Consider the following 25,902-nt stretch of genomic DNA (forward strand, 5'->3'; position numbering starts at 1 on the left):
GAAATATTCGTGGATCGGCTGGCTGCTCGAGAGAGAGAGAGAGAGAGCTGAGAAAAAACCTCGAGCCGTGTGAATAAAATCCAAGTACTCCATAAATATTAAATAAACGATTATCTTCTTCTTGCAGTTATAACGGTAAAATCGCTTTTTTTTTTGTGTTTTTCGTCTCGCGAAAAAGTGAAAAAATACGAGAGATAAACGGCGAGGAGCGACAAAAAAAGAGGAGAGAAGGAAGTCAAAAGCGAAAACACCGCCGTACTGTGTCTGGCGTGTGCAGCGATGACGCGCTCGCTCGAGCTGCTACTGTCCTAATAGCGATCGTGTCTCAACGCCGGACTGTAATTTTCATTCCGATGAAAAAGGGAACAGCAGCAGCAGAGAGTCAACGTAAAAGAGGAGAAAAAAATAAAGAGCAGCGATCTCGGTAGTAGCACAAGTCTTATGATTCGAGATGCGCAGAGGGTATCGACCAAACCTCGTAAAGTCTTTCTTTTCGAGCCGTTTGAATGTCGTATAGCACCGGCAGTATTATACATCCGTCCTTCGTGCGCGCGTGCAGGCTGAATTCCAGATCGTGAATTCGCGATGGTATTATTTCAGATGAAATGAATTTCTTGAAAAAACTTCCGCAGAGTCTGGTCAAATAAAGGCTCGTTGAGAGGATCATTGCATTTTACCAATAATCATCGATGAGAATTTTCCGTCGTCGCGGTACATGTCTTATAATTCATACTTGTACGTGATTTTTGCAACGTATCAGTTATAAACTCGAGCATGATTAAAGATCGCTAAATAATATAGGAAATTTATTATCTAGACTCATTGAAAATCTATGGGCCCTTATTTATCGCAGATTGGCCGTGCAGCACACAACAAGCAGCCTTTGCCTCCTCGAAACCGGTACACTAATCATCGCGGCAGCGGCTTCCTAGCCGCTTTATAATGGTAGTTCTGATACATCGAATATCACTTCTTCGCGAGCTACTGTTTTCAGCGCGTTAGCTTCAATTAATCACCCCAGATGAGCAATCTCTCTCTCTCTCATCGAGCTTGGCCTATAATTTCGTATAGCAGCCGCGATCTGTGAGCGCGCGCCACCGATCCGAAAAGGCTTTTCTAACGCGGAACGAAACGGTCGGCCTGAGTAACTTGTCGAGTTTATGGAGATCGGAAGCTATGTTTTTTGCTGCATAGTAATCAAAGGAGCTGATACTAAATTTAAAAGCTGCAATGGTTATTCCCTTATATGCGCGCGCCTTTGCACGGAACGCGCCGTACTTTATATATTTGCATGCCATTAGAACTCGGTGTGGATTACTCCTCTTATTTTCTTCTTCATTCGGATAAGCTTTAAAAGTTTTTACGCGCTGCTGTACAAGTGCGGTTTATTTTTTTTTTATAATTGAAAGCCCCCGATGCGTATTTCATTTTTTCACTCGACTGCTGCAACAGCAACGGCAGTACACAAATTCTCGGGGATAACCCAGCGTAAATATTTTAGACTGCTTTTATAAGAGACGCGTGCAGAGTCTTCCACACGTTGCACCGAATATATAATATATTTGCAATATCAACGCGCTTTTCTCACGGACTATCAGTACACGAGCATTGAAAATCGTTGTTATTCCCAGTAAACCCGTCGTAAATCTTGAATCAAGCACAGGTACATAGCTCATAAATACGACACGCGTATATTCGCTGACATATCGTATGCACGAAAAACAATCCCGACTTTATCTCGGTTTCAGACTTGTAGGAAAACGCTCTTACAATATGTAAGTATGTTAAACGTAGCCGAAGCTGCGAATTATGTAAGCTATGAGATATTTATTATCATATCAATATAAAAGGACACTTTACATTCAAGGATTGTGAAAAAAGTCGATAAATTATAAAAATGGAACGCGATCTCGCTCGTTGGTTGACTAATAAAAATGTTTTCATTCGAGCTCGTATGTATCGGATCACACATATGTACACACGCGTACACACTTAAAAGATCCAGATAGAGAGAATCGCGCAGCTGCCATTAGACGAATGAAAATTGCACAATGTCGTAGCAGCAAATAGTTTATATTTAGCCGCAAAATAATGACGGATTATATACAAACTTGATTGTCTCTTTAAAACTTTTATGTGTGTTCACCTTCGTGGTCGCGTTTACGATTAATCCGAAGCTATATCCGAGAGTTTTTTAATTGTTTCAAGGAGACGAGTTGTTACATCGATGTCGCGATGTCGGTTTACCAAAAATGAAAAAAAAACAACAGTGTATAATTCGAATTTTTTCGTTACGGCAATAATCAGAATTACGCGCGTGTCTTCCAGAATATAATTAAATGTCTGACCTCAAGACTACTTAATGCATTGTCCAAGTGAGGTTGAGAAAGAGAGAGAGAGAGAGAGAGAGAGAGAGAGAGAGAGAGAGAGAGAGAGATTTTCATCAGAGAATTTTTTAATTGATGAGACAAAAATCACGTATGATCGCTGCGCGCGGCTCGTAAAACACGCGGCAAACGTCATCGTGCGCTAAAAGAGTAAAAGAAAGAAAGCATCGTCGCGTCGCTGAGGAAGAACCGTTTTATACTTCCACGATTTTTTCTTTTCGCTGCTCTGTATCGATAACACAATTCGTGCATCGATTTTGACAAATATAGCACCGACGAAAGCTTCGGGATTGTCAAATGTTCGAAGTTAGCAATATACGGCATTTGCGTTCACGCACTGTCACTTTACTTATCGTGAAGGAGTTCGTTCCATCGTTACTTTATAAATCAAAAAGTAATGACTTGAGCGAGCACGTAAGCATAATAATACGTGCACGGCGCGTTATCGAGATTATCTTATAGGCGCGCGCGCGAGGATGAGGATAAGTGTTGGGGCGTGACGAGAGGCCCGACACACTCGTTACGAATCAATTAATATCGCGCATAATAATGTGTATAAATAAAGTCTGCGCACCGATAAATCACTATCAAAACGCAAAAAGGCTATTTGTTATTTTTAATTTAGAGTAATAAATCGAGATTAACATTCTTTCGCGCTACCTGAAGGTCAATATACTCGCGTTACATATTATCGGTTGAAAAATTGTTATTAATAGTCAGTGGGCAATTTAAATTTTGCACGTGCGACGAGTAACTCGAGCAAGGATAAATCCAATAAAACCATTCACTCGTCGACGCGCTTAAAGACTCAAGCAGGCATTTGAAGCTCTGAAAAAAGATATTATCAAATCTTGTAGCACAAATATCTATTTTATCATGAATTTAGGATTTTTTCATGTTACGCATAAGAGAATCAAAAATGATTAAAACTATTACACTGTACTTGTGTATTATGAGCGTAATTTTTTCAACATTAACAATAGTAAATAGTTGTCTATGTGAAATGACGACTTGTAAACGACAAATTACTGGTCTAAATATGGTAATACTACTTTAAATCGCCACCATTAGATGGCGAGTGTCTTAATATGTGAATCTGCAAGTGTCAAAGTGAAAATAAATGTTTAAGTCAGGCTCATTTTATTCAAAATTAGTTATACTGTAATTCACGGAGTTCATTGCAATTGGTATCAATCACTCCCTTGATACAACTCAATAAGTTTCTATCAGTTTACTCAAGGCTTCGTCGCGGCTCTCGTTCGATACATTAAAATATTTTCCATCGCAGTGAAACAATAAAGTCATTCATCAGTCTGAGAAAACTACCTTACTCATGGTGTACACAAGCACAAAAGAAAATAAAACAACAGAACAACCAGTCAAAAATATAATTGCACCCCCGCCATTTTATTACAGCTTGGACGTACGCAGTAGATGGCGATTACCGATGCGGCAGCGGCGGCGGCGGTGCAACATATAAATAATACAAAACAAGAGACTGCTCGATGACTCGACAGACTTGTCCCGAACTTTGTTTATGCAATTATTACAAAGGAAAAAGTTCCCCCGACGATTTAATCAAGATGTCCAAAAGGAAGTCGAAATTGCGGCATCCGATACAGCGCACTTTCGTGATTGTTTAATGAGTTGCAGTAATTGGTCGTTCAATGAAAAATCGGAAAAACGATTCCTATACCTATACGCATGTTTTTTTTATTTGGATTAGATTCTTTGGATAAATTCATTCTTAAATAAAAATATCCGCTCAACTGTATACACTCGGGCATGGCTAAAATAAAGATTGCTTCCATCATCGGCAAACGAACGCCATTTCGGTATTAACACCGCCCACCTCGGCGAGTACCCCGTTAAAAAGTCATCGCAATTCAGGTCGTCGTCTTGGTCGCGCAACAACCCCTTGAAAGTTAAAAGCGAATTAGCGCAGCTCGATCTTTAGGACTAGGCATGTGTGAGGCTCGCGGGGGGTCGCTTCCCTCCCTTTTTTCATAACGCAATTACTAACGACGATGGCCGCGGGCCTTTTTCTCTTGCCTACATATAGCGCGAGCTTCTCTCTATACCTATACTATTTTTCTTCACTTTGCCCGCACATATACGTATTTGCACTCGCGCAGAACGTGCGTGTACGAGCTGCGCCACGCACGCACGCACACACACATACATCCAGCCAATCAGAGACTCAAATAATATCAGTCCGTTTCCGGTTGACAAGGAAAGTTTGTGTTGTGCTTTATACGCTCGTGCGCAGAGCAATATTGGAATTTGCGCGTACATACGTAAGCGAAGGGGGCCGTTCTTCCTGCTCGTCGCTCGCGCGCGACTTCGAGGGTTGACTTCTCTCACTTGCGACAAATGCTGCAAAGAATCACGGGGCTGCGTGCAAACGTACGCGCACTTTGACTCTCTGCAGTGCACGCGCGAGTGTGCCTGTATATAACACGTATATAGAGCGAGAGCGGGGGGTTAACGATGCTTCGAAATATACGGAACGAATTGGCCGGTTTGATTGGACGATTGGAGCGCACGCACACGATATAGAATAATACGGGCTCTCTCGCTCGATGACGCTCTCTCGCTGACTCGCAAAACTCCATGACGTTTCTCGTTTACATTACGCATACACACACGGTCCCATCATCGAAATGCTATATAACAGCTCGAGAGAACGAACGAAACGGAAGAGGAATGAATTTTCAAGTGGCTCGACAAAAAAAATCAAGCGCGACAAATGCGATCAGCTTCGACGCGTGTGAACGATCGAAAGTTTATTTATTTCGTAGTAATACAGCGAATTTCACACTCATGAGCGCGCGCGCAACGAGCTATGCGAGTCGAGAGCTTACACGCAGTACGGGAGATATAAAGAAAACTAAAAGTTCGAAAAATCCTGCGGAAGCTTGTAAACACGCTGCTCGGACGATGGGTCATAAAACGAAATCACCTCGAGCGGCTCGTAATTTTCTTTTCTGTAGGCCGCCGCGCGCTCGAGCGCTCCACTGAGAGAGGCGGCGAAGAGCAAACAGTCGCGCGTCAAAGACATCGTAGCGCTTTTAATCTTTCTCCCCCTTTCTCTGCCGTATAGCCATATAGTTGCATCGCGAGCCTCCGCGGCTCATCGAACGTGATTAATTACTTCTAATTCCGGACCGATCGACGATCGTCCATAAGAGCCTACTCTATAAGCCGTCGCGGGCTGGCAGCTCGGCAAAAAAACGAAAACAGTACGAGTCTATACGCGTACACGTCTCTCGCGCGCGGACCTTATATGCGCTTATCCCCATATCGAGAGAGCTTTAGAGGCACTGCTCGATAGCCATTTGTCCGCGGCCACTGCTGCTGCTGCTGCTCGCGGCCTTTTTTCCTTGGCGTGCAGCCTCGGAGCGTCGTGAAAATTAATGCGCGCAACGTGTGCGCGCGCTCGTGGCTTTTTTTTCACCGTTTTATTTCACTTGGCGCGCAGTGCATATATACTTTGTTGCCTGCCGCACACGCCCATGTTGAGAAAGAGTCGACCGCGAGACCGAGACGAGGCTTTTATAAAAGGTAAAAGAGAGCCAAACGACCGCGATGGTCATTCGTATAAACTTAACGCGCGAGACGTTTTCGACGATCGTTGGCTGTGGTCCATCAGAGGCGCTTCGTCTGACTTCCGCGCGCACGTGATTATATACGAATTTTGCCTTTTGGGTTCGGTGCAATAATTAGCCACGCGCGCTCGCGCGTCCCCGCGAGTCGAAAACGAAGATTCGAGTTAATGAACGACGGGCGAGCGTGCACGTCTTGTCACGGATACACGTGACACATACACAAATGTTCAACCGATGATGCGTGGAAAGCAAAAGAGCCCGACGAGTGATTTCGCAAGCTTAAGCTTGTACCTGCACTGTATAATTGAAGGAGACGAAGGAGCGAGTTACATAGCCATTTATTTGTTCAGCGCTTATTGGCTCTTTTTGCTGGGTTTCGTTTACCGACGGCGATCCCCATGAATCTCTTTAAATTTACAGTTTTTTCGAGCCTATAAATACCTCGAGCAAAGATCACCAACGACGCGCACCGTATCACGCGCACTAGTGCTGCAGCAGTAGCGGCGAGTCTTGCGCCATTCACGCAAAATTTGGATGATATAATCCCGCACGCGTTTTCCGTAAATACATCGCAAAAGCTGATCTCACCGAGGAAAGGATTGATTCTGCGCTACTGACAAGCTACGCTCGCTGTCTGATCGTTCGATCGGTGGCGGCGCGTGGTAATAAATATTCCGTGCACTTGAGATGTCTACGAGTTTACGTCGTCCGATGGAGAAACAGCACAGCACACACACACACACATACATTGTTACACGACCATTAATTTGACCTAACGGTACGTAATCGCACCGGCGAATTCGTCACTGCTCATCGTGATTTACGCGTAATTGAAACGTCATTGTAAACGCATCGCGGGCTCGTCCTAATTTGCCTACGTACAGCATTGATGTAAAACGTAACATTTTTGCATATCGATTGTCGAAATGGAACAGTAGACCAAAGTGAAGATGCTAACTAAACGTTATCGTTCAAGATTTCTCGGATCTATACGTTTCGCGTTTCGAATTTACGCATTTCGATCTAGAGAGAAAGTGAGGAATTCCGCATCGATCGCGGAGACAGCGCTCAACGTTGAAACAACGTCATTTGTATGAAGAGGATTTATGAGCGAGTGGATTGACAACGTATATACTATTGGCCAGCAGTAGTCGATTCCTACGAGCTTTCGTGTAGAACAGCAGTTTCGTTTGTAATCGTCGAGCAGAAAAGAACTGCGACAAAAATCCACTAGTCCATTGGAACATTCCGAGCTATTCGTTTAGCGTATGAGCACCGAATAGGTCGTTTCAATTTTTCCAAAGTTCATGATGTTCAATTAAATTCGCGTGGCAAGATTACAATCGCGTAAGCCAATCTAGTTGATTCAATTATATACAAAGCGAAAAGTGGCTGCTGTACTCGAGCTCGATGTGTGACTTCTACATCATATTCGCGATAAGATTCTGCGCGCGTCTCCGCGGCAATAATGTTTTCCTCTGTAACAAGCCGTGTAACTCGCTGGTAACGAACCGCGTGTCACGAATTCGAGACTCGCGCGCGAGCTTTGCTCCTTTCGGAAACACAAAAAAGACGTTTATATACGACTGCCGGGCGCTGTATACTGCACGATCGTTGAAATTCCCTCCGTCAAAATGTCAAATGTAACTCTTTCGCGAGAAAAAGGATAAAAGATCGCATGTGTGCTCGGACGAACTTGATTCATCTCGGAGCGAGATTTCATAGCCTTTGCACTCTTACACAGTGGCAGTTGTATAATTTTCACCGATAAGCATTCTTTATGAGCGCAGACACTCGTACGTACACACGCGTGGGTGATTCACTGCGCTTTTCTTTGGCTTGAGTTTATAATAATTGTGGCTAATGCCTCGTCTGTCACGGAATTGTATACTTTCGTCTTCCGTACTGTGTGATATATTGTAACGGAGATCGTGGTGCAAACATCCCATAATACTTCAGACCGGTCTTATATTCTATAGTTACTATTATATGCCACATATTGTATAATGATTTTTTGTGAGGCTCAAAATCATTCCGATGAATATTTAGAAACTCGGAGTAAGAAAACTTCTTGGTACTCTATTATCTTGACTTGCGCGAGCTCCGATTTTATTTTCACTTTTGAAACTATTAACTTTTGTGAAACAATTTGTACAGCGATCTGAAACAGTAAATAATGTAATCGCCGCGGCAAGTGAAGTTACTTCAATTTACCTCAATAACAATCACAGAGTTAGTTGGTTCAAATTGTTTCCAGAAATCCCGCAATCTATATACGCACCGATAGTTGCAACGATTCAACTCGATAGATGTACTTTTCTAACGTTCTCACTTTTCCTAAACGGAACATCTCGAGCGCAGTCGAGAGCATCTCAATCGCTTATATAGTTGACCCGCCAACATGCCATATCGAATAGGCCAGTAACATTTATGAAATAATCAGACAGCAGCGATCGCAGGTGAAAATTTCTCAATGTCGCGCGCGGCGATAGGTGTATATATTTGCGGTGCGTACGGCAGTAGTGGCTTTTTGCGCGCATCATCGTAATCGTGATTCACGCGTCAAAGAGAGAGAAAAAGAGAGAGAGAGAGAGAGAGCGTTATAAGGAAGGAAAGAGCAAACGCTTATATGGCGGTAAAAGCCGGTTATGCAATTGCCCAGGGCCTCGATTGCTCGAGCTTTCTGTGTGTCTGTGTGTGTGTCTACGACGCTCGAGCGTTATCCGCAGTTCGCGCCTCGTATGTACCTAATACACAAACAGCATAACGCATATCTGTATGTATGTATACAGCGTTGGATTTTCCACAAGGGCTCCCCCGAGACTTACTTTCGTACGATATACGCATAAGCTTTTAAAGCGACTTTAGGTGTGTTTCTGCACGCAAAACGATCGATAATTATTTTTTGCTCATACCGATACTCGCCCGAGTCGCATACGATGCTCATTCTCGATTCCGTCGTGTTTACACGGCTCAACTGACTCGACTGCAGTGGCGATCGACTGCGCGGAGCAGCTCTTTCGCCTCGATGTTTCTTTCAGTCCCGAGTCCCGATGGATGAGAGAAAAAAAACGAACCGACGCGATTTTACACTTGTGATTACGAAGAATCTAATTTCTAAAAATGGACTTGCGAGCTGTGCAGTTGCGTGCAATTTTTTTTCTCATTTTTTCCGTCTCAACGCTCTCGATATTACCCTCATCGTTTACTGATATTTCAGAAATATATAGAGAGAATCGCGGAGAGAGAGAAAAAAACGAAAAACAGCAAGATACCAAGTAGCTCGTGAATGCTTAGCACCGGTTTATTTATTTTTTCTCTTCACCCTCGGCTGCCTTTAATTTCCGCAGAAAATCGGTATGCAGCGTGGAATTTAGATTTGACTTTCTGTTTATGTATTTTCGGCATCCCCCGCCGCGGTAAAGAGATTTGCCTCTCTCGCGCGTGGAATAGTTCCGTTTTGCCAAGATCGCGCCGCAGCCTAGTAGCTAGCTCTAAACATAGATGTGTATATGAAATTCGTATATAAATTCGTGAACGCACGAAATTGGAGAAATTAAATGTACGTGTGCAAAAGAGAGCGAACGAGCGAGAAAAGTAACAAGGCGTATAATAACGTCGACTGACGGGCCACAAGCAGTAGGAGCAACAGCAGCAGCAGCAGCAACCATCTGTGTGTACGTCGACGGCCTTAATACCCCTCGTGGCGCAGAAAATACCGCCCCGAAAAACTCATACGGCCCCTGCGATGTGCATATACATGTGTTTGTGTATGTATGTGTGTGTATATGCACTACAGTCGTGCTCTCATTACAATGACAATGAGAGAAATCCGATACGCCCGTGGGCATTTGCACATAAACACACGTATAAATACACACGCGGACATGGAGTGCATGCGTATGTGCGACTGCTGAGTGTTTTTTGCTTTCGTCCTTGTCATCCTGCGCCCAGTGCGTATACATGCGTGTATATACGTATTCGCGTCGACAGTGTCGAGTATAGTATGTGCACACTCGTGTGTGTATCTTAATATTATTCGCACCTCTCGACGTGTTTATGCGTTTATGTGCCGCCACTGCTGCTGCTGCTGCTGGGGATGCACGCATGATTCGAGCTCTTACGTTTCGTCGCCTTCCAGAGCCCTGCTCCGTGTACAACTTCTCTTGTTGCGAGTCGAGTGCGTTATGTGCTCATTATGTGTCTCTGTTTGGCACCTTTTGTCGCTGCTACTGCTGCCGCTGCCGCTTCGTCGGGTGCATCAAGCAGTCAGAGCCTGTTTCTTTATTTGCGACTAATGCGCGCTCCTGTCTCTTTTTCTGACATATATATTGTTCGCGTGCGGTTTGTCTTTTCACGCCTCGGATTTCATCTCCTGCGCGCTCCGTATTATACAAACAACACAATTTTTTGCGACCATCGTTCGTTTGTATGTAAAACAGTCACCTTGCGCCGTGTATCGTGCCCGTGATAGATATTGAAAATTTTGCAAATCTCAGAGATCTACATCCAAAAGCAATTGGCCGGCCAGATATCGCAAGGAGTAAAATGTCCATTCCGCATCTGCGCCAGAATTTCGACCACTAATGCTTATTTCATGAAGTGGGACAGAGAGAGAGAGCATGGCATTTTTCAAATCTGTCCAAACAAAGCGCGTGTGGGGTCGCGCCCGTTTCTCGTTCTCTCTCCGATGGGTAGCAGCAGCGAGAAACTGCCCCGCTCCGGCACGGCGCGCCATATGAGGGCAGAAATTCAAACGCACACTTTCTCCTCGTTCTCTTGCGGCTAATAAGCGGGTAATACTCTATGCCGAGTGTCGCTAGTACTTTCGTCGTCCTTTTTTTCGGAAAAGGGATCGGGGTGTCGGAGCCAATGTTTAGCACGTACATATTGTACGCGCAGAATAGTATAGAAGTGAAAAAAATAGTACGCGTGATATACTCACTTTTCAGTAGTGGCAGGTCGTTCATGAAACCTCCGTCGTCGACGTTTGTATTCTGTAAACAGAGGTGAAACTCAGAATGGATTGGGGTGACGGATATACGCGCACATAAAGAATAATACATAATATGCGATATTATTCGTACTTGGACAGGAGCAAGCAAGCAAGCATGCGTGTGTGTGTGTACTAAGGGAGCAAAATTAATCAAGTGGTATTGCATGCTGGCGCTGTTTACTTTTCTTCATAATCATAATCATTGAGCCGTACAGAGGCTGGAGAGTCTCATAGGTGCTAATTTGCCAATGACTGCGTAATTCCGTGTATTGAATTTTAATTAAAGCATCCGAAGTTGAGTTTTGACAAGCTCGAATAATAAGTTAACGACTCTAAACATAATATAACTCATTTTTCGTTCGTACGATTGCACGAAAATGAATTTTTCAGAGCAAATTTATCCATGCATATGAGAACTGGATCTACGGTGGTCGACTGTACATTTGTGTATGATCAGGCATGTGCTCGATATACAGACGCATGTTATAAAAGGTAGACGTATATTCTAATGCTCGGTGGCGAACGAAAGCAGATTAAAAAAAAGAGAAAGAGAGAGAGAGAGAGAGAAGAACCCTTCATCAAGATTCGAGAGAGCATACACAAAGCATCAAAGTACCCAGGCCGACCCAAGCACGCGCGCGCGTGGGGACAGATCGCATTAGAGCTCAAAAGGAGCACCGAGCACGCATTATCAGTGATATATATCGGACGCTGCAAATGCTAAAGCACAGCTACATATTGCAGGCTGTTAGGCGCACACACACACATGCTTGCGTTACATAAAATGTATAGAGAGTAAATAAGATGTATACGTGTCGATGGCGCTCGATTATACGTACATCGTCGCTCACCTGGGGGTCGTCCACGAGGCTCGTGTGCAGCACGAGGTCCGTCTGGTCGAGGCCGGGCGGCGGCAGCATGGCGTCCGGTCGGCGCACCGAGTTGTAGTCGACGTTGCCGCCTCCGCCACCTCGTCCGCCGGTGTTTCCGCCGCCACCTCCGCCCCCGCCGCCACCGCCTCCGCTGTTGCGGCCGCTGTCGTATGGAAACGACGCGTGCATGTTTGTCTGGAAAGCATGAAAAAAAAAATCATATTGCAGCCTTGGTACAAACTTTGACAGTGTAGTACAATTTTCCTTATAGAAATACATGTCGAAGAGAGCTTTATCACCGATAAGCGGGCGCGACGTCGAAATTATCGCTGACGCACGCGGTAGATGTTAACCACCGACCTCATCAAACATTTGTACTTTACGACCATAAATGCAGCAAATATTGGTCGGTACACTTTGTTACTCAAAATTTTGATACATGTATTAATGTGAAAAAATGGTAGAAAACCACCACGCAACAAGCTAAACTTTCATTAGAAATAGAAACGAAATAGGTTGTAGTGAAACTCTCAAATATGTTATCACTAATTTTTGAACAAAAACTGAAGTCTAAATAAAATATATCAGTTTTTCTTAAAATACTTCTTCTTATAGAATTATTTTTACTTTGCCACTTGCTGGTTTACAGCTACAGGTACTCGCCATCTAGTGGTGAAAGCTCAAAGTAATTATCCCATTGAAAGAGGTTAAACTGGTCTACATTTTTTTAAACAAATTGATTTTCATGAAAATGCTTTTAATATTTTTTTACATCATTGTAACAGAAAAATTACTAAAAGCAAGCCACCGAATGATAATGTATTTTAAAACATTTTAAACATAGTATATTTCTCAACGGGTGCACATATCATGGTTTTTTAGCAAAACGAGGGATTATAGCACGAGCCGAAGGCGGGTGCTGTAACGAGTTTTGTTAAAAAACCATATCTGCACCAGTTTGAGATACTATTTTTTCCTACGAGAGCCTAAAATTAGCGGCAAAGTTGCGTATTTTAGGTTAGAGTGGGAAAAATAATTTTTTTGGTCATCGCAGAAAACCGTATTATGCGACGTATCTTTTGATTTATTTACTTGATCGTAAAATCCCTTGGACCTGTCAAAAGATGTTCGAGTTTCGTCACTCGCGGATGATAAAGCGAATACTTCGACTAGAGAGCGTCCGCCACTGCACTTCAGCAGCGTGTGAGAATTTTCTCGCGCAGAGGCTATACATCCCATTGTGTTGCATCCGATTCGCGACGATTGTGTTATTTTCTTTGAAATAAAAGCTGCAATATCTTTGTATGTTTATTTATAATTGATGGTTGATAATTCGCAAATGGCGCGAGGGAATATTAAAAAAGGATTAGCTCGTGTTCTTTCGATGTTTACGACTCATGCACTGAGACTTTAGTAAGTGTGAAAATTATCTCGCCTCGAATAGTACCAGTAATATTTAACGTTATAATCATGCATTTACGAGTTGAATGAACAAGGTGAAGATTATTTTAACAAATTTATTAGTCAGCCGCTTTCATTTAATGTTTACGTCTTTCCAAATAAAACCATTACAAGGACTCACAAGGTCCTAAATTTTCCCACGCATCATAGCAAGTGTCCTGATTGTGCATTTAATAAATGTAAATGTATCGTTAGAGATTTGACAGGCGAGCAATGCCGTCTTGCGCCTCGAGTCATCACCGAATAGGCTCGTCACAGAAAGCAAACGAGCAGCAGCATACGTATATATTTAAATTTTGGCCGCGAGGCGTGCGCAGCGAGCTCATAAACGGCTGCTCTCATATCCAAACAATGCGGTTTAATATACAAAACCAACGTTTCGCTCTCCTCCGATTGTCTCTCACAAACGCGAGAGACGCGCACTTGTCATCTGCTTTTTCAGTGTAATGGGGTTACTCGATATCGCGGTTGACGCGCGGCACGCATAGAAAACGGTTAATTGGAAGAGTGTACTTTACTGCGCGGGTATTTATAAACGATGCTGAAATGAATCTGTGTCAAAGGCGTGAGAATTTGCGAAACTTCACGAAGTTTTATTCAAAAGTAGCTGGAACAAAGGATTCGCCTCTAGATGCATCGACGCTGTCGTACATAGGAGATTATATTGAACATTAATTTCACGACGAAGTGATTTCATATATATCTTTTGTCTCGATCCATTGGTAAGAAAGCTACTATGTTATTTTTCAGATTTACGTCAATAGTAGTCACACCGTGTACAAAGCTAGGTGTAAATTTATGATTCGAATGTGCGCAACTCTTTGAGATTTTTTTTTTATTACTACACTATAAATCTAGGATGATTTATGTCGAGGCGCGAAAACCTTTTTCAATTTTCTCACTCGATTGTAGGCGAAAGAAAAAATTAATAATTCTTAATTATGAATAAGCGCGGTCAATTTGTCAAAAGTACATTCGATTATATGATGGTTAAAAATTTTAATTAGGCTCAATGGAACGTGCGTTATGATGCTTTATGAGTTCGCACCGAGAGACATCCTCGTATCACGAATGAAAAATTTTTCACGTGTGCTTCGTATGTATAATACGCAGTGTGTGATCTGCCACCAAAGACACACTTGCCGCGCACCGAGCCCATTCACGCGCGGGCAAATAAATGTCCTGGCTAAAGTATATTGGCAAAAGCCGCGCGCGGCAAACTGAATATACACACATACACCCAAGCTCGTAATATAACTAGAATGTATAGGCTCCGCTAACGGAATTCGAAAATGATTAAACTCAAATGAGCTTCTTATACGCCGGTGTGTTTTTTGCGCGGCTTCTTGCATTTGTATCGCTGAATTTATGTCGCGCGCTCGCACGGCCAAGCCGATTGTGCAATATAGTGGCGTTTTTTTATCCGAATTCAAGTTTCAACTTTCTAATCCTTCATTTTACGTATATTTACATTATATTATACACGCGGTAATATTAAATATATATTAAATAAAATTTCGCAAATTGACGATCGTCGTCGTCATCGTCGTCATCGTGTGCGAGCTAAACTGGAGCTTGCGCAATAATGCGAGAGGGCATATACAACGCGTAGTTGGTATATCGTTCGGGGCATTATCGCGTCGCCAGCCACCGATAAGGTTTTCTATATATCGCGCACGCACTCTTGCTTTAAGGAGCGGATGTCCAGCAGCACTGGGCGGTTGCAGACAGGAAAAAAACCATCAATTAACTCTCGGGGAGATCGGGACACTGCGAGTTGTGTGCGTATGTGTACGCGTGCATCGAGCGAGCTGCTAATTCAATGCGAATCGCCTCGACAAAGCTAACTAATAAGATGAAAAGCCCGAGGTTTATAGTCGCCTCCTTTCTCTCGTTACAGCGACGACGAGGGCACACAAGGATTGCGCCAGGACGAGATCCGAGCTCACTTGTAGATTCGGAATATGGATGTGCGAGATCTGCTCTCTCGAAGGCGCACGCGAGTTGACGCCGATACACTGCTACCTATATATCCCCGCGCGTATATACGTGTGTACGTTAATTGGGCGGATGCAGTCGATCGTGCGCGGGGATTCTCATTTTTTTTCTTTCCTTTTTCTCTCTTTCTCTCTCTCTCTCTCTCATTTTTTTTTCTTTTACTCTTTTTGCTCTGGCTGCCCGGGGCACGCGTCGCAAAACTTGAAATGATAATGCAGTGCGATGATATAATGCCAACAGCAGCGAGCGCGCGCTCTATAAAAGTTTTGTCGATGAGGTATTACGGCACCGAGTGTGGAAATAGCTGCTGCTGCTGAGCGCGCGAGACTACGAGACCACTGATAATTGTCCTTTACTTTTTTTCCCCCTTCGCACGCAGTACAGTAGTAGTGGTAGTAGTAGCGATCGCTCGCGATATAAATCGAACAAACCAAATCAATGAATTTCATTTTCAGCGCACGATCCCGATGGAAAAAGTTGCATAATACGCGCGACGCGAGGATGAATTTAATTTGTCGGCGTGCGCGCGCAAAAAACTTAAGCTCCGGCGAATAATAAATCAAGCCCGTAATTAAATTTTCTACTGTAATCGCCGAGTTCTCCAACTCGAGGATGAATAAAAACAATATTTTTGTAACAATTTACAAACGTTCGACGAAATAAGAGTAAAGTGGCAGCGTTCACTTGGTACGCGCGAAATTTCATTGAGCAAAGTAACCGTTATATCTCTCGTCTCGAACATCAGTAGCAGTAGCATCATGTGTGATCAAGGAGATGTTTATTAACCGGAATAACTCTCAGAGCGATTGACACATGTTTATTTTATGTTTCTCTTTGTCAACTCGTTAGAAGTTTGACCAATAGGTGTCTATATGTCAGCACGCCCAACACTTTTGACACCAACGCTGTCAGTACTAGAATCAATGTTGAACCAGTACTGGTTGGATACTGGAATGATAACAGTAAATCAGTACTGGCAGCCAGTAATGGCCCATACTCTTCACAATCTTGGGCCAGTACTGGATACCAATGTTGAGCCAGTATTGAAAAAAAATATTTTTTTGATACTGGCTCGATAATGGCACCTGATATTGTGCCAGTATTGGCCCGTGATAATCGTACTGGCGCTGCTTACGTGGGGTGTTATGAAATAATATACAACACATACATACGCTTGGATGAGGTAGTATTGTGTGGAATCAATGAAATTCGCGGAGTCAAACCCGCTGTCGCGCTCTACACGTGCAGCGCTCGGTGGCGCGTCAGCATCGCAAAAATGTTTTTCAGGCTCTCTCTCTATATCATGTGTATATAGCGAAAGCATCGCTCTGCTTCATCGACGTAAATAAAAACATCTCACAGTCGTGTCCGAAACGAAACACAAGAGTTTTTAATCATCATCGCTGATCTCGTCATTCGCTCTGTTATGTATATAAGGATGTGCTCGGTGGCTGATCCTTCCTCTTTCACTCTATCTCTCTTGCACGCGCTCGGCTCTCCCGTTATTTATGAATGTGTGTACCTGCTGCGCCTGCGCCTGCGATGAAAGTATTCTAAGAATCGAAATCGGGAGAGACGGCGAATTCGGTGACTGGAATCTTAATCACGGGCAGTGGCAGCAACAACAGCAACCATGAGTATTTTATGTATGTATAGGGAAAGAGATCTGTCGCGAGCAAAAAATGAGAGCGCGCAGCACATTATATTCAATGAGTTAGCGACAAAACGTTTTTGCTCGGCCCGCAGCCGCACACAGTACTCCTCTCTATATGTGCACTTTTGGCCCTATACTGGGCTCTTGTATGCTCCATTGGCATGAGGCGCGAATGCAACGTCGCTTTTTATACTTCCGCAGCAGGCCGCGACTGGTTATAGTCTTGTCCATTTTTGATAAGCATGATTCGAATTGATCATTTGTTTATTGGGATAAAAAGTGTTGCGATTCTATCTCTACCGAGGAATAATTGTCCTGCCCGCTGTTTACTCGTTATAGAATACGCGACTTTTTTTTTTATTGGCCACCGGGGAATCTGATACTGGTCGTGAAAATACACGTTTTTCTTATTATTTAACGTAGACGAATTACTTTGGTGTAATGTATATCGCAGTATTCAATCGAAATTACGATTCAACTTTCTCTTTAAATATGTAATTTTTCGCAAACAACTGTTACCGAACAAAAATGTTGATTTTAATGCCTCGAGTTATTAAATGTCATCAAAATCGCTGCCAACTTGAGGAATCTCTTAAGCAAAATTTTCAAGCAATCTTGAAATTTTCTATGCCACTATTAAAACGACGATCGTTCGTAAAAGGAGAGTCTACTCGGTCGTCGGAAAAGTAAAAGCATATATTGCAGTTCGAGCGCGGTAATACGCGTAGTCGAAGACGCCGTCGAACACTCAAAACGTCTGATTATCGGTATTGTCGGCACGCATTCATTTCTGCAGTAGAGGGTCGGTGGCATGTATACAGAATTCGCAGGGGGGATGAAAAATATACAGCGAGTTTGTAGGATGCGGGCGGACATCCATCATTCGTCGCTTTTCGTCTTCTTAACGCCACAGATTTGACGAGTTTGCGTGTATATAAGCGCGCCTATGTGTCGTATACGATCGATTTTCGCCTACTCTCGGCACACACACACATGTGTGACATTCATGACCTCTTATCGCCCGATGCATTATGTTTTCTGTCTGCACCGCGCGTATACGTATATGTATGTGAATGGGAAAGGCTGTATTCAAGCTGGATGTTTTGCTCGTTTGAAATATTTACATCGGGTGGAGAGAAAGAGAGAGAGAGAGAGAAAGAGACAGACAGACGATTTTTTCGTAGACGCGTGTGCATCGTATACACCGTTCAATAGCGTTGAATAATGATGATTTCGTACAACACACATCGACGCGCGTGTACGTGACGAAAATGAACTATTTTTTTGCTATCTATACGTTATATTCGAGGAAAACGACACACTACGATCTTTACTGTTGATTAATTGGATCTCGATTCGATGGATTATCGTGAAAGTTCATAAAAAGCGCGATATTGTGCGAACACGATGATGACACATCTATCGAGAGACGCGCAAAATTTCACTTTCATCTTGCTATAAAAAACGATAAATTGCAAAAATTACACACGAGCGCGAAGTGACAATTAAAAAAAAACAAATCAAAAACCGCGTGTTTCTATCTGCGATTAGCATTTAAAATTTAAAGGCCACCTCGAGAAGCGCGTCGATATATTATTCAATCGTGTGAATTCCTATGATATATTATACACGCGCCGTCACATTTAATTCACAGTGTATGCTTCATGACATAAGCACCCAAGATATAAATCGCGAAAGATTCACCCAGAATGTATACCCTGTACAAACACACACCCGTACTCACGTGTACACATAAGTACACACACAAAATATTACATATAAAGACGTCGTCATTCTTGGCACTCGTATATACGGGGGATAGAGAGAGAGACAGGGTTCAAAGCAAGCGTCTCTGGCATGTTGAGGCATGTCTTGCGTGCGGCTAAGAATACCCGAAAGTCCACGGGCAACTTAATAAGTAAATTACTGCGTGCACGTGAAAATTCCTTATCTACTCGAATAAGGAGTGGGGCATTTTACGTAAGCTTGAGATCCTTAAAAGTAGCATACTTTGAAACTGATGCATCTTTTCGTTTTCGAATCGAAACTCGACAATTTTTCGAATGATTCGTCACGAAAGATGACAAGAGAAATTTATATCCATCGATTTGACGACTATCGGAGTCAAAATCTAACTTTGCGTCACGGCTTTCGCGCGTATCGAATGTTCAATGAACATTAATGGCAATAAAAATAAGTTATGCTAAACTTGCGTGATCCAACCAACTGCAGAGACAAACTATGCGAAAATTTATGAGTATGTTCTGATATCGAGCTCAAGATGCTCTTCTCTCTCGAGCACGAGATATTGCTGGCTAAAGACGGAAGATTTTGGCCACGAGACACGTTCGTCGACCACAAGTTTCGCGCGCGATCGAATTTGCAACGTGACGCATAATTTAACGGGCGCGCGGCAACCTAGCTCTCTTGCTCTTTCTCTCTCCTCGTTTACGGCTGCGACAATGGGACAGATGTTCGAGTGCGAAATAGCCGATATTATAATAAAATCGAATTTGCGTTTGAAAGTCGATACCTGCGCGCGCTCCAGTTTCATATTCGATAGTTTCGAAGCGACACAATACAATTTTTCTGCGTTATTAAAATTCGTCGTTGGTCAAGTCCTTCGCGCTGAACTCGACAAACTCAAATAGCACTTGGACATTTCACTACGGATGCCGAGGCAAACTCAATCCAATGAAGTAAATATAAAGAATGAGACAGGATTAGCTTGGTCTTCACCGATGTAAATCCTCCGAAAAATCACCGACTATTTGTGCGCGTGAATTTCACTTAAATCGCATTATGCATTACATATGTCCGTACACAGACACTCTCATACTGGCACGTCCTTTCAAGGCGCCGGTCAGAGAGTCGATCGCGGAAGGGAGTCACATTGGCACAGCAGTGGCAATAATGCCCGAGAGCCGCATACACAGACGCGCGCGAGGCAGACAGAGAAAAAGCCACTCGACGCGCGCTCGATGACGATGACGAGAGAGGTTGCCTCTTAACGGTACACGACTCCCGACTCCGAGGCCAGTTTTCAAATACTAATAACGGCTGTATGTGTGCAGTGCATATTCATATACAAGCGCATCGCAGTGGATTATACTGTGCTCTCTGTGTTAGGCTCGTTTATTCATTTATTAATCGCGCGCGGATGGCGCAAAGCACAAGCATGCGCTCTGCGACGAGGCCAAGAAAGAAATGGAAAATGTTTAATTGAGCTGATTTATCGATGGGAAAGTTATTTTATTATTTTCGATGCCACGGCGGATTTTCACTCCTTTTCAAATAATACATACAAGCCGCGCCGCCGCGGTGGCTTTGTCAATTAACGCGATATCATGCTTGTCACGAGAATTTTTTTTTGTTGCAGAGAGATTTTCGCGCATTTAGATCCGACTATTCCGACGATTTGTCAAATATCTCTTGACAAGTGCGCGCGACGCGATCGTAAGTATATGCCTTGTCGCGTGAAAAATTGATGGAAAATATGAGCGCTCGCGACAAGGATGTTAAAAGAGCCGCGTGTGTGCATCATTTGTATAACACGATAAAACTTGTATTCAGGCGTGCATTGCGAATATTTCACCGGCACTAACTGCGCGCCACGTTGATCGAGCACATTGGCAAATAATCAGAAAAAAGAAATCCGTTTCGATCTTACGATTCGGTTTTTAATGTATAACTTTTGACTCAAGGCTCGGCAACGAGAGCTGTGTAACGCACAAAACGTGTCGATTAATTGCCTCGTGCACTACAAATACATTCTCCGCGAAAGGAGAGAAGCGAATCTGCGTCGAGCGAAGCTCGAGTACGCGATCGTAATTTTAAGAATGTACCGAGGGTTATACGTTATTACACGTATTACGAGCTGTGTGTAGTGCGACGGTTTGCATGCAGCGCACGCACCGGCTGCCTAGCGTGCGCCCGAGTACTCGTGTAAACACACTTTGATTTTTTCAATTAAGCACTCGAGGCGATTCGTTAAATGAAAGCTCGTCGTCGTCGTGCCGATGATCAGTAGCAGTAGCAGCTGAAGCTGCGTTTCAGGAATTTCTTTTGATCCGAAATTGACTCGCGATCATCGGATGAGAAAAGCTCTCGCGACAATGCGCAAATTTCGAACGTATGATCAAATAAATGGCAGTAGGTATATGGTACTTACGACGTGTATGTCGGCATCCCTCCTGAGATCACCGCTCCTCTGTCCGGCCGAGACGGCCGCGCTCAAGTGGTTGTAGTGATGCTGATGAAGGGTGTTGAGGGTCTGGGTGTAGGGATCGCCGACCAGATAGTCGAGGTGCTGGGTCTGCGCGAGGCCCGGATGCTGGGGACTCGGCGGCGCGTGATGATGGGACGGGAAGGGCGGCGGGAAGTAGGGCGGCTGAAAGTCCGAGGCCGTGGGCAGCGAGGCGCCCCCGTGATGGGGCATGCCGCCCCCGTTGCCCTGGCCCCGGTGGCCATGATGATGGGCGCTCGAGTACGGCGACGAGTTGCCGCCGCCGAGCGACGAGATGCCACCGTGGCCGGTTAGCCGGTCCTGCAACAAAACAAAATTTGACGTTGTAATTACTCGAGGACTCGCGTATATAATTATTATAATCCTTCTTATAAATACGTGTGAATGCATGAAATATTTTGATCAATATGCGTGGCCATCTCGCAGACTATATACTTAAGCGCCTCTTCCGTGGCGAGCAATTAAGCGTGCAAACAAGTGCTCGCAATCGAACGGGCAGTGTGGCGCGCGCTGACCGAGTCGATAAACGTCCATCGGTATTATTATTCATCGCGATCGTCGGAGTGGCTCGCGATCATCGCGTGCGTAAGGTGCGTTCGAAATACTTTCTCGGATACATCTCCGGTCAGTTTATAGTTACATACGAAGTCGGGGACTGCAGTGTGGCAAAAATCGAAAGCACAGATTAATGCCATTATAAATTCAGCGCGAGAAGAGAGTCGAGAAATGTCTGCAAGCCAAAGATCTCATGGAATAACTTCGCGACAAAAGGTGTTGGTGCAATTTACGAAACTAAAGGATTAGGCCGCACTCGGGTTAATATAGCAGGCGCGCGCGCGGCATGGGTGTCATAAATATCGTATGTAAATCTGTCTTGCGAGATATAGTAGTCCGAGCTGTCGTCAACACAAATAGCTCACAGGCACAGACAAGAAGAAAAAGAAGAAGAAGCAGCAGCAGAAGAAGAAGAGTGGTCCGGAGCTCGCGTAGGCGTGTGTGCGATTTGAGAAATGATACTCCGCGCTGCGCGGCTTTTTTCAACAAAGTAGCGATACACTGAGATCGCTGCTGCTGCGATGCATTCTTTTTTTCTCTCTCCATCTTTTTCTATCTCTTCGCATCGGATGGTAATCGCTACGGGATCGGGGAAGCGCGTTCAATAACAATACCAGCGGATGACATAAAAAATGCTCCGTCATATGTCACCGACTACACTATACGCACACACGCACGCACACGCAGATGAAGTTTCCGCGTGGTTCATTGTAAGCCGCTTATTTCTCTACGGCGTGGCGCGCCGGCAGAAATATTTTTCTTTTTCTCTACTCGAAACGAAAGCCTCGGCAGAATTGCGAAAATTGCATAAATAAACGGACGGATGAGCTCGAGTCCGCGACTGCGTTGTGTACACAGTGTGCCGATCGTGCAAAGCTCCGCGCGCACATTATTTTCCATTACCAGCAGCAGAAGCAGCATCCACGGCTCGCCACGAAATTGCTACTCCGGACGCGGTGCTGCAGCACGACGTACGTCCCACTTGCGACGCACATAATCGCCAACGCATGTGTCAATAATTTCAGGCAATCGCGTGTGCAAGCCGATTTTTTCTTTCCTTTTCTTTTTTTATTCTAGGCTCGAAAACAAACACGAGCACACACGTCGTCGTCGTAATGTAACATCGTGTATCGGGCTTATTATTATGGACCGCTCGGCCCGTCGCGATCTGCACTCATCGACGTGGTCGTCGTCGTCGTCGTCTCTCGTAATTATGCAATGCGAGCGAAAAACATACAGTACTGCGTACACCTCGGTCTGTGTATATGTGTGTGTTTGCGTCCAGACAAAAAGAGAGAGAGAGAGAGAGAGAGAGAAAAGGGAGTTACCGGAGCTTTGAGAGCAGCAGCAGCAGCAGCTCAATGGCCATGTGGTGAAAGATTGTATCCGAGCGATAATCCGATAAGTCGTTATTAGAGATAATAATAAGTAATAAGCATGTAAAGGATCACTCGTATAAACTTAATGCTTTTGAGTTCGAGTGCCCACTGTTTGTTGATCTATTCAATTGCTACTTCGTTGCTCGAGAGAGCGTGAAATTTTTTTATTGTTTTTTGCACTTTCTTTTTTTTCATGCATCTTTCCCAATTTAGCAGTAATTTTTGTATCGAAGTCTTTTACCATCACTTAGAAATGTTGGTAATAAAAGAATAAAACAATCGAAATAATGGACCAGTAAGTCTGTATAAGTACATATATTTGACCTGGAAAAAAGTTAATATCTCTCTGCGACTCTTTCCTCGTTTTTTTTTCGATATCACGCAAAGTGCATCGACGACTCAGACACATATGAAGTCGAATATTGGTCAATAGAACTACTTGAAATAAAAGAGCGCCAGTCTGGTTCATAAAAATCGGAACGCAAAGCTCGTCCCAAATGGCACTCGCTTCCAACTATGATATACAGTGTAAGCTCGACAAAGCTAGCGCATCAGTGGAAATCGTCTACGCAATGTGTACACATTAAAATCACATTATTCCGCGTCGGAGAGGAAGACGAGATCCTTAGCAGCAAGTGCCACTGCGCGCTTTGATAAAATCTTCCTGCCTCTCTCGCATCTCTCTCTGCTTGCGCGAATACTTGCGAGATTATATATGATATCTTCATGCGACTGGACTTGCATAATAATCAAAAGGATGCATCCGGTACTCTCTCTCTCTCTCTCTCTCTCTCTCTCTCTCTCTCTCTCTCTCTCTCGCGGCGCATAAGCGATTATCTGCTGCAACTCCGACCGTGATTGTGTATGTGCAATTCAACGAGTCCTGGCCTGTATTATTTCGCGACTTGCTTTTCATTTGTCGTTCTTTTGTGCTTTTTTGGCCCGTACGCGTGATAAAAAGCAGGATGTGTACACATGCGCACGCCTCTCATTTTCTCAATCCCTACGTACGCGAGCTCTTGTGACTTTTTTCATTTTATAATTTGTATACGCTGATGGTGTTTTTTGCAAGCTTCAATTAACTTTGCACGCGCCTAGCTTGATTTATTGAAACGGACGTTTGCTTTTGAAACGACTCATCAAAATTGTTGCGTATGTCTGAGCTCGTTAATAATTTCAGGTGTTACACCAGCTATGATATAAAACGATTATTATCGACTGAAAGAGCTTTTAATCGGCAGCGCATGAATTTACCTCAACCTCGATGACGGTGGACATGTCCACGTGCGGCGCATAGCACAAGGCGAGCTTTTCGGGGCCCGGAGCCTCCGAACGCGGAGGAAACATCCCTAAGACCTCCAGTTTGACGGAGTGTCATACACCGCACGTCGATAACTAAAGTCGATGAAAACGAGCGAAGAGCAGGTGTCTAAAAAACCAAAACCTCGAGATACCACTATGTTTCAGCGAAAATCACCCCGCACTATTTATTGCACCACCAGAGACACATTCACGTTACGCGGGCACTCAACGACGACGACACTTTACAACATCATCATACGTATGATAATCTATCATCACCGTCCGTGGCACAGAACTCTTTTTATCCTTTTGTTTCACCGGACTAGATGCGTACTCGAAGCGGCGCCGGCAGCAAATGTTCGGCTCTTGGGGGAGCAGCACAGGCAGCGGCAAGTGCACTTTTCGAACAGCTGATCATCATCGGCAACAGCAGTGGCATGGCATGGTAGCCGTCATCGCGTCGTCGAGCAGCCACCACACGGGGACGTGCACACACACACACGTACACACGCGTATATTATGTTTACGCGCGAGCCTGTGTGTATATTGTATGTGTTTATGTGTATCGACGCACGCTGCCGCCGTTTCTGATTCGACTGTGGCGCGCGAGTTTTACGGATTATCGAAGCCACCACCGCTAGCTCGAGCATATAGCCACCAGAACTCGAGTATAAGAGAGAGAGAGAGAGAGACCGGCTGCTGCTGCTGCCTGGATGCGTGCTCCCCTACCTAGAGCTAAGAGCAGGCGAGCGAGACACAGAGCGAGAGAGAAAGAGAGAGAGAGAGCAAATGCGCACACGCGGCCACCTAGGGGACAGCTCGACTCTATTGGAGCTTGGCCACCTCCTCGAGGCGTGTCACTTTCACGCTCGACCTGAGAGAGAGAGAGAGAGAGAGAGCGTGCACTGCTCCTGTGTCTACTTTTCTCCTCTTTTTTCCCCGCCACACCACCTTGTGCTCCTTTTTTTATACCTCTTCTTTTATATACATATTATACATCTTGTGCACTGGTGTACTCGGCTTTGCGCTTCGTTCGTTTCAATCTTTTAATTATTAGTCGGTGCGAAAGGGTTTCGGATCGGAGCTTCGTTCATTTGGAAATATCGAAAATGGGGTGCGAAACGCGGTGGAGTTAAAAAAAAGCAGCGCCCCGATTAAATTGCCAAAATTAAAATTAATTTGCTTCCTGCTCGCAGAAAGGGAAAAAGCAGAGGACGAAGAAGAAGTAGAAAAGGCAAAAAACGTCGCTCGAGATCGCGCGACATTCGATACACCTAAGCAATCCTCGCTTGGCCTATAAAAGCTTTCTGGACGCGACCAACAACGCCAGCAGCAGCAGCAGCAGCAGCAGCATTGCAAGAGATCAGTTTCTTTTCCTGAGAAATGCATTAACCGGGCAGTGGATCGGTGCGCCGCGCACACACGCTCGCTGCAATCAAGACAT

General features: G+C 44.3%; 1 protein-coding gene across 1 annotated transcript in view; it reads right to left on the bottom strand.

The window, feature by feature from the left end:
- The window catches only part of LOC106652394 (transcription factor AP-2-epsilon), a 35,366-nt gene extending 10,863 nt beyond the window's left edge, over positions 1-24,503 (bottom strand). The window contains exons 1-4 of the mRNA XM_023459618.1: positions 24,411-24,503; positions 21,148-21,522; positions 11,843-12,058; positions 10,941-10,992 (exon numbers count right to left, since the gene is read on the bottom strand). Of these exons, the coding sequence (XP_023315386.1) occupies positions 10,941-10,992; positions 11,843-12,058; positions 21,148-21,522; positions 24,411-24,503 (736 nt within the window). The remainder of the gene's footprint in view (positions 1-10,940; positions 10,993-11,842; positions 12,059-21,147; positions 21,523-24,410) is intronic.
- Positions 24,504-25,902: the final 1,399 nt, after the last annotated feature.

Source organism: Trichogramma pretiosum, unplaced genomic scaffold, assembly GCF_000599845.2.
Source record: "Trichogramma pretiosum strain Unisexual culture from Peru unplaced genomic scaffold, Tpre_2.0 scaffold26, whole genome shotgun sequence".
NCBI classification, from domain to species: Eukaryota; Metazoa; Arthropoda; class Insecta; order Hymenoptera; family Trichogrammatidae; genus Trichogramma; species Trichogramma pretiosum.